This window comes from Ambystoma mexicanum, chromosome 8 (genome assembly GCF_040938575.1).
Source record: "Ambystoma mexicanum isolate Mex_15411 chromosome 8, UKY_AmexF1_1, whole genome shotgun sequence".
NCBI lineage: Eukaryota > Metazoa > Chordata > Amphibia > Caudata > Ambystomatidae > Ambystoma > Ambystoma mexicanum.
In genome coordinates this window covers 1,198,739,247-1,198,757,358 of record NC_090929.1, presented here as the reverse complement: position 1 = coordinate 1,198,757,358, position 18,112 = coordinate 1,198,739,247, and the positions used below count along the sequence as shown (strand labels likewise).

Sequence of the window (18,112 nt, the reverse complement as noted above, 5' to 3'; positions counted from 1 at the left end):
GTGCTGAAACTTTAGGTTTTAGTGAAGAAGAAGCCAAACGAATTCTGGCCCTATTTAAAACACCTGGGGAAGAACTTAGTAGCTCTGATAAACCAGAAGAACTGATTAAACAACTTGAATGGAAAGTATGTCGACTCATTAATTTGAAACTTCATGCTTCCACCCACATTAGCCCAATACTTTAAGACTCAGAGGATTCCACGAGGACTCAGGGTCAATTTGGAACCAACATTGTGCAAGGAAAATCCTTGCACAAGGTGGCGCCAAATACTTAACAAGTGTTCCCTCAATTTGATATTAATAACCATCGAGGAATTGGCTCAGAATCTGAAAACATTGGATGAAGATATTGAAGGAATAAAATCATCATTAAGTAAAGGTCTTACAGCGGACCAACTTCAAGAAGTCCTGGATGACACAAACCAGAAATTACAGAAGTACAAACAGGAATTAGAGACCAAAAATATCAGGAAGTTCAGGCGAGATACATTGGATTATAAATTTGACATTGTATATACGTGGCAGGAATACTACGGTCATCCTACCAATAAACCTCACCAAAGCCACGCATCAAAGCAGGGACCATCCGGAGGTGAAACATCGACGTCTGAGGCATCGAGTGCTGAATTAGAAGTTCAGCCAACTACGGAAGCAGGAGGGACTGTTAGCTCACAGGAAGAGCAACCGATTGAAGACAGATCTCGTTTTTTAGAAAAGGACCAATCAGACGAGGGGGTAAGAAAAAATCCACCGAGAAAGAAACTGCAAAAGAAGAGCTAGTAGTGAATATATCTTCTTATTCGCTATCATGGCTGGAATTACAGGTCCTGAACAAAGGTTTGTCATTTGTTCCTCAGAGTAATAGCACGCTCTTGAAAGAAAGAATTGATTTATTCAAACTGATCCGGAAAATGAAATTACGGCTCTTTTATGATGAGTGTGACAAAGACCCTGATCAACAGGAAGCACCCAGGTTTTGGGAAATTAAACCAAAGAGTGGGTTCAATCCACCGGTTCAGAACCACGTTCTGTCAGTGTTTGAGTGATCAGTCCTCCATGAATTAAAGAAACTGCATTTCCAAAGCAAAGGATATGGGAATTTCCCGGTGAGAGCGAAACAGACTCTAAGGAACCTACTGGATAATACCAACATCATATTTAAACCTGCGAAAAGGGGGGTGCATGGGTGTTGATGGACAAAAAGGACTATATCAATGAGGTTGAAAGACAACTGGCTGATCCAGAAACGTATAGGGAGATTCAGTTCGACCCTACAGTACAAGTTATGCAGTTGATACAGGAAACACTTGATGAGGGTTAGGGGTGTAATAGCAGAGAAAACACACGTTTTTTTGGAAAACAATAATCCTATAATTCCAGTTATATACATTCTACCTAAAATTCATAAAAGGCTTTTAAACCCCCCTGGATGACCCATAATTGCTGCATCAAACAGTTTACTGGAGCCTTTAGCCCAATATCTGGACAGGACCTTACAGCCCTTGATACAGAATACAACTACGTACCTAAGGGATACCATGCAGTTTTTACAGAAATTGAACGTGGTCCAATTTGTGGTGGGACGTGACATCCTGTTTACGATGGATGTCACGTCCCTCTACACTAATATAGTCCATGAAGCAGGCTTAGAAGCCGTGGAATGGATTCTCCTGAGATCTGACAATTGCAGGGGAGATAGTCTTTTTGTCCTCACACTTCTAAAACTGGTCCTGAATAAAAACTTGTTTAAGTTTGGGGACAGGTTCTTTCTTCAGACTTCAGGCACTAGCATGGGGGCCGCTATGCCCCATGCTATGCCAATATCTACATGTACTATTTGGAACACGAACATGTATTGTCATCACCTAGGTGGCAACAGCATCTATCTCTCTATCTATGTGAGATATATAGTTGACATATTTGGGATATGGTCGGGATCTGAAGCTGAGCTGAATGAATTTTATGATATGATGAACAAAATGCATCCAAGGATTCGTTTTACAGTTGAAACGAGTCAATCACTGATTCATTTTTTGGATGTTGAAGTATATACCCTGGCATAAGGTTTGGCTACAAGAATATTCACTAAGGCTACTGATCGCAATAGCCTATTATTAGCCACAAGCTTCCACCCACAGAGAACCATTGAGAGTGTACCAACGAGTCAATTTCTGAGGTACAGACGAAATATATCTGAATTAACGGAATACCAAAGACAATCAACACTATTGGAGCGCAAATTTGTTGTGAGGGGATATGCCACAATGTCAATTCAGGAGATTGCTGAAAAAACTAAATCGATAGCTAGGGAGACCCTTTTATCTCCTAAACCTATTCAAACTGGAGACTCTCTGGTCTACGTGATGACTTATTCAACTCAGAGTGCAAGGATCAGGAGGATTATACATAATCATTGGCAGATGCTACAAATGGATCCACACCTGCAACAGTTATTCCCCCAAGTCCCGAGATTTGCCTACAGGAACAATAGAGCCCTAAAATCTAGCCTGATAAAAGCTGAAATACAGAGATCAGAAACCAAGACCATATACAAGGGTACAATTCCATGCCAGAATTGTCCGCATTGTGCTAATTTGATCAGAGGTAATAGCATTGCACATCCTCATTCTGGAAAACCAATTTGGTTAAGACATTCCTGTACCTGTGATGCCACGAACGTTGTGTATGGATTAAAATGCCCGTGCGGCCTATATTATGTAGGGATTACAACGAGGAAGGCAAAAATACACTGGTCTGAGCATCGGATGAATAATCAGAAATCTCCAGTAGCCAGTCATTTTCGATCAGCTCAACACACTATAGCTCAGCTCAAATGTGTTATCCTTGAGCAAGTAAAAACAGACTCACGAGGGGGTGATTTACAGAGAAAACTCCTTCAGAAGGAGATCATGTGGATTGACTTACTGGACTCTTTGAGCCCAAGAGGCATAAATGTGGAATTTGACTTAATGTGTCATATTTGAAATTTTATATGGGTTGCTATTTTTTCATGTTTTTTCATGTTTTTTCATGTGTAACAATGATTGAAGGTTTTCTTGTCATTAGGTGATGGAAATGTGCTTTAAAAAGAACGGTTTGGAGTTACCGATAGAATTTTCCTATATATTTTGAACTGGCTGTTAAGTTCTATTAAGCTTTTTTGCTTTTGAGAATTCACATGTTTGAAAATGATTGTAATTCTTTGAGGAATATTCAGATGTTTTATGCATGTTGAAATATTGTGTAGTGGATGCCTATGCGGGTACAGACTCTCTCACTCTGGGATTTCTCTAATCGGATGTTCATTTGATTTCTCTACTGTATACCACCTTGACGATTCTCTGAGGCTAGACATGGGGGTAGGGGTAGACTTGTTCTGCCCTTTTCCCCCTCTGTTTGGCCTCATTCCAAATTTGAGTGGCCTATTGGTACATATGCCCAGGTTTACCGGATGTGGTAGACCCAGAGGGAGTCCCATGGGCACACTAAGTTACATTACTGGCTCTTTACGAGGAGTTTATTCTATACTTATTATTATATCCCTATGCCCATGTGGCTAATAACTGGGTATGGGACATTTTTCCACCTTTGAGGTGGGGCGTTAACTATGCTTATCCAGAGGTATTGGGCCTCGATTGACGGAGGAGGATTTCCATATGTGTTTATACTTGGCATGCGGCTCATCCGCTGCACATTTAAAATACTTGCGTTATGGCTGCTGTGATTTGCATTTTTTTCTGTTATTATTGAGCTTGATGACTCGAGTATGTGGGGTCAGTATATTCCTTTACCATCTTAAGATGGCGGTTTATAGGCACGCACGTTCTTTCCTGCGTGTGATGACGTACACGACCTTATCTACCAGGGTGCGCATGCGTACGCATTCACTGGCAGAGCAGCGGTACGGAAGGACGGTGCCGGGACGCCTTGCGTTGAGTGCACAGATAGTAGAGGCATTGCAGGTAAGCACTTTTAAACTTAAGGAGATACCGGAGAGCAAAGTATTATACACATGTGGATTGTTATTATAATTTTGACCAACTTGACATTGGCTTTATATGTGCCCCGGTTGTACGATCGTTTTGCTTGTCGTTTGCAGGCTATTTTGAATAGCTGCAGGCGTACGGCAACTTGCTGAAGCCCTTTGGAATTCTTTGTAGGAGCTTGTTGGTCTGGTATCCGCCTAACCGCCTCATTGAATTTTGGTGATGTTTTGTAATCCCCGGTTGGGGGGTGAGTATATTATGTGATTGAACACATTGGTGCTTTTTGGTCTTGTTTGGGATTCTAGTCACTCTCTACTGATTAATGTACATCTGGGCTATGGAGTGGTGTTAGAAAGGTATATCCGGTCCACCTGGTGGTGTGGGGAGTCCATTTTTGGATATTTGCATGACAGGAATCTACATGTAGTTTGAAAAAGAGATGGAGGATTTCGGGGCTACCTAGTGGGGGTATGGGTCACTTGGTATTCTGGCTGTTATTTATGATTAGGACCCTCCTGGATGATTTTGTTCTTTTTCTCTAAATGGGAAGATTGGGATATGGTGATGGTTGATTAGTAACTGTTGATCGATTTACATATATGGGAGTATCCTAATGTGCGATTGTCTGTGCCTTCCTAGGTTACCTCATTGGTCAAGTTGTAGTTGGAACAATCAGGCTTTTGTGGCCCTGAAGATGGATTGTTAATCAATCCGAAACACGTCGGCTTGGCAACAACGTGTATGGAAGCCTGGTTGGACACTTGTACAAAATAAGAAGCAATTTGACCCTAATTTCTCGCACCTGATAATTCCGGATGTCTATGGATGGAATATCATTGTGGGGGATTGTGGTCTTAAATTACAATGTGGATAAATTGTAACTCAGATGATGAGCAATGAGCTTGTATTTTGGATTTTGTTTTTGAATTTGATTATATTTACAGAAGCACAATATGACATTAACAGGTTATGTTAGCTGTAATACAGAACTTTGAAAGTATACCTCAGGAAAAGGTATCCAATGTTCACTGTTATGTTGAATGGTTGTTATTTTTTTGAATTACAATTTAACAATTGGTTTTGTGTTGATTAAATAAGAGACTTTACTTTATACACTTTGATGATCAAATGATTTTCTGTGTATAAAAAAATGTAACGAAGTTGAATGAATGGTGGACTTAGAAATCACACTTCTTGGTCCCCAACATATACACCATTATTAGCTGTGGGTTCGGAGGAACCCTTTAGAGTGCATCCTGGGGGTTACTGTAAGGTGACGCAAAGTTTTGGTTTTGCTTTACCTCTCTGGAAAGAAACATAGTCCAGGCAAAAATCAATACCAAAACTACATCTTCCATGTATAATGTTATAACCTCTTTTGCCACTACCGACTTAACAAGTTTGAAATCCAAGTGGGAGAGAGATGTAGGAACCATACAATCAGAGGACTGTGTGACTATCCTCATGTACCCCCGACAAGTAGCCATCTCAGCCAGACTCCGGCGCATACAACGCAAAATACTAGATAGGATATACTACCCGAGAGTGGTGATTATTGGTGGGGGAAAGCTACTGATCCACATTCTCTACTCTTCAAAAGAGCGGAGCAGACTTTCTTCCATATACTATGGGAATGCACCGACATCCATCAGTACTGGCAACAGTGCTGCAATGAACTCTCACGATTGTTGGAGAGAGTGGTACACAGAGATCCAAAACTGATGTTGCTCGGGGTGGAGGAGGGAGAAATGTCCAGATATGAGAAACTGTTTGTATCAACAACTACAGCATTAATCAAAAGGAACATAGCGAAACTGTGGGGCTCTGAAGCAATCCCACAGTATGAGCCCACAGTGGAGTACAGATGGGAACATATGTATTGTAATGGAACTCAGGGTGTACAATGCTAGAGGGTGCCTGAAGAAAGCTGATAAGATATGGCACAAGTGGAAAGCGGCGCAGTAATCTGTTTTAACTAACACGATGCAGGTCACAATGTGATGTGTTTAGACGAAAATTTTAGCAACTATAATATACGGACAGCAGGAGACTTTCTAAGACCCATTTTTTCCGTCATGGGGATGTAGTTATGAAAAGTGGCCACTTTGGGTCACATTTATATTTTGTAATGTTTTGAGTTTATGTGCAAAAACAATAAAATGTGTTATTAAAAGAAAATAATGTTGCCAAAAGGCAGCACATCACCACAGCAAGGAGAGAGCTCCATTGGTCACAGGTGGGCTCAAGGACTTTTTTAATTATAATTGGTTATTTATAACGTGCTTTATACCCAGAGGTTTCTAAGCACAGACCCGGGGATCAAACCTGTTTGCTCCGCATCACCTTGCTTCCAAAATGAGCATGTTTCCCCTGAGCTATCCTCCCAAGACAGGATCCTTTTTAAAACCCTTACTCTGACACACAAATACCTGCATGGATCGGCCCCTTTATGCCATAAGGAAAGACTTTCACTAAAACATCTGGGTAAATCGACTAAATGTTCCGATGATTACTGGCTCACATGCCCAAGAATTAAAGGAGCGAGAGGGAAAGGCCACTCCTTCTCTGTCCAGGCTTTGCGTGCCTGGAATGAACTGCCAGTCAATTTACACAGAGAGAAATGTCTCTTGACTTTTTTGTAACAGGTTAAAAACTCTCCTTTTTAATTAGCTGACATTGGTCTCTGCTATCCCTGGCTCTTGAACCGTTTGTTTGCTGTGATTTTTGTGTGCGCCCTGATTACTTCAGGTTGCGGCGCATAATGTACAAATACATATATATATATATATATATATATATATATATATATATATATATATATATATATATATATAAATTGTGTATATTTTCTATCCAGCTTCTTGTTACTTTTTATACAGTAAAAGTTACTCCGACACTCTTATATGGAATGGAAATTGATATGCAGGCACTCGGTCTTGACTGGGCTCACATGTAAGGAAGGCTATGGAAAAAAGTGCTTAATCTAAAAAACGCTATCATCTATGCTCCCCACCTCATGCCCAGAAAACATCCTCCCAATGAAGATAATACTTGTACATGGCGATTTATTTGCCCCATTTCTGACCAGATTTGTGAACGCCTCTTTAGAGACAGTTTGGTGCCAGACTCCATCAAGGCAGTAACCGTCACCCCTCTCCTTAAAAAGTCTAACCTTGATCCAAAAGAACCGAGCAATTTTAGAATGATTACGAATTGTAACTTCCTCCTCAAAATCTTAGACAAACTCGCTTCCTCTCATTTCCAAAATGATGTTCAATTCAATGGTATCCTTCATAATAGACAATCAGGATTTCGGCCATCTTATAGTACTGAGACAGTTCTCGCCAATTTACTGTCTCACATGCTGAAAATCATGCACGAGGGCAACGTTGGATTGCTGGTCTTGTAAAATCTATCTGCAGCCTTTGATTTGGTTGACCACAAACACCTATTACACTCCTTAACCTAACTTGCATACTGCTTGAAAGAGGATATCGATTGGTTCCATTCATGTCTTGCAAATCTTGAGTCGAGAATTCAGTGGGGCTCTAATTAAATGTGGAGTCCCGCAGGGAGTGTGTCTATGGCCCGTTACGTTCAATCTCTACATCAGGTAACTGTGCTCACTTTTGGAGAAACTAGCGGTGTTATTCACAAACTGCGCCAATCACACCCAGTTGATTCAGTAAATCAGTGGCAATTGCACCCCTGATTCCGCTGTCTTAGCTAATGTATATGAACAGATTGAATCATGGATGTCCAAAATCTGGCTTTGCCTGAACGGCAGTAAAACTGAGCTGCTTACCTTTGTATCCCGGCAGGCTCTGGCCAAACTCAGCATGAAGTATAAAAAAATGTCAACGTTGGAAATAGCAACATCCAAGTACTAAAATAAAGTAAAAACCTTAGGCGTTCAGTTTGAGGCATCACTTAATCCAGATGCATATATCAGCCAGATAACCCAAAACTGCAAATATCATCTTCACCTGCTTAAAAACATTTGTCCATATATCACAGAAAATAACTCTGCCACCATTGCCCGAGCAACTGTATTATGAGGCTCGACTATTGTAACTCATTACTGATCTGAGCCTCCGAATCCAATCTTAAAAAAATGCCAGGTTCTCTAGAATGACGCTGTATGCGTTGTTAAAAAGATTCCAAAAAGGTTTAATATCTCAGAGCAAAGGAGGGACCTTCATTGGCTTCAGGTAAAGGAAAGCATACATTTAAAAGTATGCACTCTGACTCACCAATGCATCCTTGGAACAGCTCCACCATTCCTCAAGACACGGACACCTGGGTCCATCCCCGTCAGAACATTGTGCTCTTCCAATCAGATGCAGGTGTCCTGTCCGGCTTTCAAACAAGCTAATGGTCTAGGAATATCCTATCCGTCAAAAGCAGCTAACCTGTGGAACGCTTTACTTTCCGCTCTTAGACTCGAGGCACGCTTGATGTCTTTCCGCAAAAATCTCAAAACCCACCTCTTTAAATAATGAGATAAAACCTGCCCTGAACTTCCTCCACCAGATGTGACTGTCCTGTCTTTTTTTGTTTGTACCTGACGTGTAATTGTTGCGCCCTGGTGCCTTTGGGCTTTCTGCACAGTATACAAATGAATAAATACATAAATAAATAACTACAATAGAATAAATGCAAAGCTATCCAGATTGGACAAGCTTCCGGGGTACTTACCCCGATATTTATGCTAATTCCTCAGTCCCTATTAGCATGCCCAATTTTTAAGATTCAGATTACATTTCTTGCTGGAAAGGTCATGGAAGTGCGGTTAAGGGGGCAGGATTTTGACGATTCATAGAATCTCCGTTTAAGGAAGGACGTGAAGCAAACTCTAAAGCCTATTTGAATCATTTGTCCTGCTATGCAGGTGCAGGGTCAGCTCCATTTAGGTTTCTTTGTGAGTAATATGGGATGGTTAAATTAGGAAGAGTTCTGGGATCGATTACTTCCAGACATTAAACCTTCCGTGACCGGATTTCTTTGTAACTTGTTTACTTTTTGTGATGCTATGTCATGTTAAAGATCATTTTATCTGGTGACTATAACACATTAATAAAAAAAAGAATAATAAAAAGATTGTGGCAAGAAAAGTGCAATGACTTAAGATGCTTGCGTGTACTCCTCTCCACTTTGCATAGTCCTCAACATATGGATAAACATGGCTGTGTGCATCCATCATTGCATCTCTACCATAGTGGGTACACAATTCCCTCGTACTGCTTAACCTTGTAATATTGACAGAAATTTTGAGTGACTACATCATCTTTCAAAATCACGTTGATGTCCCTGGCACAATAGGGATGGTTAGCAGTTTACAGAGGCGGAAGCTAAATAAACACTCATAAGTAAGTTTAAAATGGCTTGTAAAATAGTGTGTTGAAGCATTTTGAGTTGATATGTATCTTTTCTAAGATGGATTCCATTTACTTTTTACAACCGCGGGTGAATCACTTTACAGGATGTCTCATTGCTTCATTTCATTCACAGTCAAAAGCACAAACTGTAGGTGCTGCTGTTCTTCAGTGACCACTTCCATTTATTTTAGAATTCACTTTTTGGTCTTGATGCTTTTTGTATGTGAAGGCCCCTGCCTTCCCAAGAGTACTCTGGCCAAAACATGCTTGCCCTCTCTACTTTCCCAGAGCTGCTGGCAGCAACACCATATACCTCTCATGCCATCCCACAGGAGGAGCTTGCAGAAACCTGTGGGGCATCACAACCCGAGCCAATGCATGCTACAGAGTGATCCAGTGCTGCCAAAGGCACAGGGCCCAATCTGCTTTTTATTTTTCAGTTGTCTCAATGTCAGCTATTCAGCATCACTGCATACTACCATCCCCACCACCATTACATCACTCCACACCTACACACATCTCTGCACCAATTTCACAAGACATCTACAACACTACACTTCACCACACCACTCCACATTAACAAATCCACACATCACTCTTACACCACCACCTCACCCCTACATCTCCACTCCCCTACACCTCCACACATCCCACTGCACGCCATGCCACACTTCCATACCTCTCCCCACCACCACCACTCTAATCCACCGCTGTACACTACCACTCTCTATATCTACCCAACAGCACCACAACAACACACTCACGCCTATGCCTCAATATCCTCAAATAACCCCAAAGACCCAACCACCACGCCATATCACCACTCTACACTTCCAGTCTACATCACCACCATTCCTCACCACCAACATTCCACATCAGCAACACTCCACACTACTAGTCAATACCATGACACTCCTCTTAATACAACCACTCCATGCCACCACACTACTTTGCAATACGAGGCCATCACTACAATCCATCACTCAACACCACCACTTTGCATCAATACTCCACACCACCACTTCAAACCACTCTATGGCACCCCGCCACTCCACAGTGCCCCCACATCCCGCCTCTTCTGCATTTCAAAACAGCACAACATTCCACACCACCACCATTCTATGCCACCATTCCACAATAACATACCACCACTCCACCCCACCACCTCACCTATCAATACCACCACACCCAACACCTACACACCCCTACACCTCAGACCACCGCCAAACCATGCCAACACTCCGACATTCTACACCACCACTATACATCAACACCACTCTACACCACCAACACTCCACACCACTAACACTCTACATAACCACTGCACACCACCACACCCTCTTCACACAATCAATCCACGTCACCACACAATTACACACCACGGCATCACCTATCCTCGCCACCACTCCAAGTCACACTCCATGCAAACACTCCACAACTCCACTCCATTTCTTTCCTTTTTGTGATAAATTGCTTAGTTCGCAATGTGTGATCTACATAATCGACCTACTTCAGTTGAACACTTTCACTCATGTCAGTGTATGTTGAAACAGCTGCATTCTAACATTTTTGTTTAATCAGACACCAGCTACATTACGGTGGGTTTGAAAACAGCTAAATTATGGTGGGTTTAAAAAGGCTTGAAATATCCCTTCCACCTGAAACACGAAAGTGTAATATTCCATCTGGTAATCATCGCTGGAGCAAGTCGTTTGCTCCAGAAAATTGCATTTGCCTTAAGACAAAGGCAATTTTCTGGAGCAAACTGTTTGCGTTTGAGGTCATTTGCATACCCACAATGCCTTGCTGATGCGGTTCTGAACTGGAGATGTTCTTGCAGTGCTGCTTAGTGGAATGTGTGACTTGGCTCAAATGGAATATTACACTTAATTCATTTTTGGTAACTTCACCTGGCGCTAGTAGACATTCAGCTTTGGGAGCTTTAATTTATCAAACTGCAAAAGATGTCTTATTTCCCCAGAAGTAATTTGTGGATATTGTGTTCAGTCCAGCAATGGTGAACTAATATCTGTGTCTATGATTTAATTATAGGTTTCAATAAGATGTGTTGTTTACGAGTTATTGATATGATTAGGTCACTGAAGCACAACTCTAAATATCGCGGCCATTTTTTCCATGGCTAAATTGTCCTTTTTGGGAGAAAGAATGTCGGTTGGAGCGCAGGAAATGTGTGGTTAGAAAGCGGGGGAAGCAAAAGGGTTAAGCGGTCTATGGCGGGCTCCCCATTAAAAAAACGGTGCTCCATCCACAAAACCAGTTGCAAATGGCCGCGCTCGTTAGCATCCAGGAAAAATGCCGTAACGCGTCTATACTTGCTGGAGATTATGCTTCCTTGATAGATGTGAACACAGAACATATCAATAAAAATGAAACTGAAGTGAATTGTTTTTGACTTGCAGATTGGCAATATCTATGAAGTGAGAATGATGATGGACTTCAATGGGAATAATAGGGGCTACGCCTTTGTAACGTTCTTCAATAAACAGGAGGCCAGGAACGCAATCAAGCAGCTTAATAATTACGAAATTAGGTGAGCATCCTGATTGTACACCTGTGAACAGAGATCAAATATGTCTGTGGATTTTGCAATCTGTTAAAATATAATCGTTTACATTACGGTGTTGTTGATTGTATGTGTGTTACTATATGAGTGTCCTCCAATGGTATCAATTAGCTGAAGGGTCTAGTGACAAAAACATCATTTTAAACTGTTTGTTTCACAGGTCTTAATTCCCAATTGCTTCTTTCTGAATCATGTTTGTTTTGCACCCACTGTTTACTTAATGATTGCTTTTGAATAATTAAGGATAGGTTTGACTTGACTGTTCGTGGATTTGTAACTCCTGTTCCCTTTTGAAGGGACTTTGCCCTTTGTATGGTTTTGTGTTATCTCCTGTCTGTAAGAAAGACCCTTCTCCTCCTTAGATGCTCCTCCAACTGTCCCTGTGTTTCAAAGAGGACCTTTGATTTAATGAAGGAAGATGTACTCGAGAGAAAATGTTTGAGGACAAATATTTTTCAAGGCACATATTTTCTGACCCGCATTATTACAAATTGACTTTTACAAGTAAGGTCCAGAAGAGATTGTTCTGACTGGCTTTCTGAAACCTAAAGGAGAAGGTCACAAAGCAGCCGTAAGAGTGACTTATGGATGGACACATGAAACTTTTATGAAAGTATTTGCCATTAGACCTGCTAGTGGTGTTACTGGGTAATGAAGATCCAGACGGCTCATATAAGCTGACAGCAAAACATTCTAAATTGCTGACAGACTTATTTGTGGAGGCCAGGGTCACAGTAACTCAGAACTGGAAAACAAATATAACACCAGATCCGGGATCGGTGGGCAAGAATATGGTTTGTAGCCGCAATGAGTAAAATTGGGGTCTCCCTTTGGGGCCGATATGCTGAGATATCCAGAGATTTGGAATCCTTTTATACCCTATGTCCAGATAAATGATTATCCAGGGGTAAATCATAAACCGCAGGGTTTGGGGGCCATTACGCTACTGTCATTTGGAGGGGAGGGGGATCTAGAGAGAAATGCAAAGAATCGGGTATGTGGAGTAAAAAGACAAAAACCTTCACTGTAAGAATGCCTTGTACTTTCATTTTAGATTAATTTTCAATTCAAGTTGTCATTTGATTTATTTAGACTTCTGTAAATTTTAATTTCAATCTTATTGGTATGAAGCACAAATGGGGCATGTTACGAGTATGGCGGTGCAGGAAAAAATTGGCAGTAATGGAATTAATGCCGCTCTGCCATACTATGAGTATGCCCTGGAGTTGGGGATTTACCTCCAGCATCAGGCTGGAGGTAAGTATTTCAACTTTCTGCTGAAAATCAGTAAAATCATCAGAATTACTGCAGTGGTAATTCCGCCAGTGGTAATTCTGCCAAAAATGCCGAAAAAGTCTGATGGACTCTCACAAAAGGGGGATTAACTCTGCCACTGCGACTTGTAATCTGGCGTTAATTCCGCCAGACCAAGTGGTGGTAACAGTAATTCCATTTGTGTTCTATATTCACACAGCATGATCCACAGACATGATGAGTGTGTGCATGTCTGTGTGTGTCTGTGCGCACGCAGATGTGTCTTCCTGCATTGATTGAGGGTTTGTTCTCTGAGTCTGTTTCCCTTCGGTATGCTACCCTTTTATTTTGGGCTAGTATTGCTCCAAATTCATAAAAAGCCCTTTTTTTGGGGTACCTGCAGCCTGCACTGTCAACCACCAGACATAAGTGGCAATCCAGGGTCTCTGGCCTGAATTCCTTAGACTTTGTGATCTGAACAATGGGGATAGTAGTGGCATGACACAGCTCCTGTGATCAATGAAAGGGGGAAAAACACTGCTGCCCGGAAGGGATGCATTGGCTTACAATCCATGGATGAGGGAATCAAACAGGAATTCCCAGGGAGGATGGCTTGTGTTGTTGAGTACTGGACCACTTGAAGTTGTGATAGCTGTTTTTCTTTTTTAACTTTCCATGTACAGGAAGCTTGCGTAGCTCAAATTCAAGCTGAGCGCAAATCAAAAACTTCTGGTATGCATTGTATGAGGTTTAATGGTAGGAATCAGCTGATTGGCAGTTAGCAGTGTTGTATTCAGCTGATTAACTCTCACATTGGAGTATTAAGTGGAATTCTTGAGTCATTGCTTTCTCCCAGGGCGTGATTATTTAACAAGATATTTTAGTTTGACTGAATATGCTTTGTGTTGGGCGTGGGTGCTGGGCTTCAGTTTTGAGTTAATAATGGTTGTGTTGTGCTGAGTTTCAGGCAGTGCGTCATCGCCATGACCCCATCAGTTAGAGGCATTGATTGGAAGCATAACGTTGGTTGTGCTTGACATTTGAGACACAGATGTAGTTGACTGTCATCGACATCGGAGCGGTAGAGTAGCCCATTAATCAGGAGACAGGGGATTGGATCCGTATAGAAGAAACTGGGTGATAGATGGTACCTTATAATGCTCCATAAGATAGATAGCATAAATCTAAGAGGAATATTGCAGTTTGTGTTTCAGTGCATTGTGCAAAAGGACGGAGGATACTGTTGGATGCCCTATGCTTTCAGCATTCTTGCTTGGAACTGTAATGTTTAGAACGTAGTTCAACTGTTTGGAATTGTTTACACTTGTAGAGTTCCATAATGTTTCCCTGATCCTAGAAGCAGGTGCTGCGCTCCGCAGGCATAATAAAGTGACTGACTTACCATCCAAATAGTCATCTCTTCAATGGCGGAATACTCCATATCGCATGTGTGTACTGCATTGTATTATCCCAGGGCAAATGGCCTTGTGGAACGCATTAATACATTCCTTAAAGGGGGTATTCAGTTGGCGTCCCTGGTGGGTCATGTTGAGGCAAATGGTGTGGAGATATGGTACCACTTCACATTCAGTCACAAAGGTGTCCCCCTTTTGTATCTTTGAAAGGTTGTGGGCCGGGTACAAAGTTATGTCCCGGGTGGATAGCAGTCCCAGTATTGGTGGACTGTGAGGAGTTTATAAAAGTGGTGGAACAGGGGCAGGTTTTAGTGGAAGGTGGTGAATTGTGGTCAATGGGCAGATTAGCACTCTTGAAAAGGGGTGTGTGGGTGGTGATGCTGCCAGGAGGAGTGCAAGTGGAGGAGGTGGAGGAGGAATGAACTGGAGGTGCCCATGTGGTGGAAAGAGAAGGTATTTGTGGGGTCACAGTGAGTGAGAGAGTGAGGGAGGCTGTGGTTTGCTTCAAAGATTTTTTTATTTTTTATTCTTGCTATGAAATGTTATCTTTTGTTTTATTTTGTCCTCTCTACTTTTAGGGGGGAAGATATGTTGGGTTCCATTTTTATTTAGCATTCTTGCTTAGCTGTGATTTTTAGAATGTAGTTCAACTGTTTGGAATTCTTTACACCTGTAGAGTTCAGTTATGTTTCCCTGATCTGAGCAGCAGGTGTTGTGCTCCACAAGCATGATAAAGTTACTCCCCATCCGCATGGTCATCACTTCAGATACCTATGGGAAACAGTCTTTGGCCTACATGTATTGTGCTCGAGTGATGTTATTGTTACCATTCAACGTTGCTGCTGATTGAGTTCAAATCGATGTGCTATTCATTGCATGGCACTTAGAGTGGAATTATTGCTGTGTCCGGCAGCTGGTACGTAAACATACGTGAGAATTAATAACATGCATGTTCATTGATCCCATGTAATGAAGCAAAACACTCTCTAAAAGCACTCAGGGTGCACATGATGAGTAAGACTCGATGATGTTCCGCAAATGTAATCCACAGTAAGTGAAATGTTTGGTGATCTGATAATATTTGCCGGTGCTTACCAGCTCCCCCAACACCACCCAAATCACTGCTGTTCCCCCATCAGCTCCCCCGACACCCACATGTTCCGTCCCACCCCTGCAGGACCACATGAATAGTTTCAACCTGTTTGCAGGACAAGATCATTGGAAATAGTAAACAGCATTTAACGTTCCCCTCTGCCCTGCGGTAGGGGCTGCTGCCAGGCCAATTGATACCCGGGCATGCCATAGGGACAAGAAGGGGCAGACAGGATGCAGTGTTCTCATTCTTTACTCCTGGCTGATCTCAACATTTTCTGGATGAATCGACTGGTTTGAAAAGTTTGTGGGATTTGAAACTCCCTATAAATCAGGTGGTTAGGGTGATCCTCAAACTTTCTCGCCCAGCATTATTGATGAGATATGTGATCAAAAACTGCCGTGACGTGAACCGGAGAGAAACTGCCACTACAATATTTATAATAAGATTTCTGACAAAATATGTATTATTTATGAAGAGGCCTCATGCCCTTGTGATGATTGTAGTTTGTGGCATTGGGATGCTTGTGGGGTGCAGGAAGAGGGGTGGTGGGGGCCTTTAGCACTGACTGTGCTGTCTGCACTCATTTGTAGACAAGAATCAGAATTCGCTCTAACTTTCTGCTGGCAGTCAGAATTCAAAGCTTTAGTAGCTAGGGCCTTGAATATGGAAACATTCTGAGCAGTCCTTTGTTAAATGTATATGTTGCATGAAATGGAAAAAAAGGGGAAAATAAAGAGGTGTTCTATGGCATTACTAATATTCACTGTTTGATGGGTTTTGTCTTTCAATGGAGAAATAATGCCAGCTCTCTTGGATGTTACTTGCCAAAAATTAGATTTTGCTCCAAAATCTACACATCAAAGGAGTCGTATCATTAATTAAAATCCCCATTAGCCGGAGCTGGAGAACATCATGTTCCCAATCCAGGCAGAGCATTTGGGATTCTATTTCTCATTTCATAACAAACCTCTCTAAGCTGATATCCGTTTACCCCCTAGGAATGGACGACTCCTTGGGGTTTGTGCAAGTGTTGACAACTGCCGTCTTTTCGTTGGCGGGATTCCAAAAACAAAGAAACGGGAAGAAATTTTAGTCGAGATGAAGAAAGTTACAGACGGGGTTCTGGATGTCATTGTGTACCCCAGTGCAGCAGATAAATCAAAGAATCGAGGCTTCGCCTTTGTGGAGTACGAAAGTCACCGAGCGGCAGCAATGGCCAGGAGAAAGCTGCTACCAGGTCTGTCCCTCTTTTCATCTACAAATCTTAGTGAACTATATCCTTACATTACAGTATATTATTTTTCCATCATTGAAAGCGAATGTCAACTTATATTGTATTTGACTGTGGAATCCATGTCATCTGAACAACTCAAGCACTTAAAGAGCCATTGGTGTTATTTTTATAAATTTCGTAAATACAGCAAATGTATGAAATTGTTTAATACTTTGATATAATGATGATCGTTTATTAAATGGCACACACTGATAATGCTTACACGCCCTATATATACTGATGATCGTTTATTAAAGGGCACACGCCGATGATGCTTACAGGACCTATGATGAAATCAGAATCTCACTGCTGACTTCTGATATCCTTGATACTTCTGTGGTGTTCAAAACAATAATTGTTTGGAGAGCTTTGTTCAACTCCCAAATGCAAAAACCGGAAGCATTACAAACAGAAATGAGAATATCTGGAACCAACCCAATCACATTTGGGATGACTCTGAATTAAGCAGCCAATATGGCAAACAAAGATAGCCCACTGGGTTAAGGGTTAGCCTCAGAGATCTGTGGGCAAGCTGCAGTGACCCTGGCTCAGACTGGCCTGTAGGGCAATAAGGCAATGCTAAAGAGTCAGCCCAACAGACCCTTCTGTGTTCGTTTTGCATCATCTAGTGGACCTTTTTGCTCACCAATTAGCACCTCAGAAGAGGCACCATCCACAGAGTTGGCCAGGAATGCAGGCTTTACTGTGGCAATAAGCCCATAGACAGCGGGCCAATACCAACCCAGGTAATGCCCCGGGGGCCCATAGTTACGGGCCCGAGCATAGCAAACATAGTCCGTTTTCCCTTTCCATGGCGGCCATCGGGAGCGGGCGCGCTGGGAACAGAAGTGTTGCCAGCGCGTTCGCTCCCGAGAAAAAGAGGAAAAACGAAGGTAAGTGGGGTTGGGAGGGTGGGGAGGGGATAGTTTTCCAGGGGAGGTGGGTGGAGGAAAATAAAACACACCTGAGTCCCTGGCGGGGGACGAAGCAGCCTCCAGCCTTGGGGAGGCTCAGAGCAGGGATTGCCCCATTTCAAGCATCCTCATTGGCTAAGGGGCTGCCACGCCCCCCACTGGGAACACACGCAGGCACGTACATGCGTGTGAGGGATTGCTAGTTACATTCT

General features: G+C 42.2%; 1 protein-coding gene across 3 annotated transcripts in view; it reads left to right on the top strand.

Annotated features, from left to right (window-relative positions):
• The window catches only part of A1CF (APOBEC1 complementation factor), a 384,704-nt gene that overhangs the window by 218,318 nt on the left and 148,274 nt on the right, over positions 1-18,112 (top strand). For all 3 annotated transcript variants that reach the window (XM_069611302.1, XM_069611301.1, XM_069611300.1), the window contains exons 4-5: positions 11,785-11,915; positions 16,712-16,950. In XM_069611302.1, coding sequence (XP_069467403.1) covers positions 11,785-11,915; positions 16,712-16,950 — 370 coding nt within the window. The remainder of the gene's footprint in view (positions 1-11,784; positions 11,916-16,711; positions 16,951-18,112) is intronic.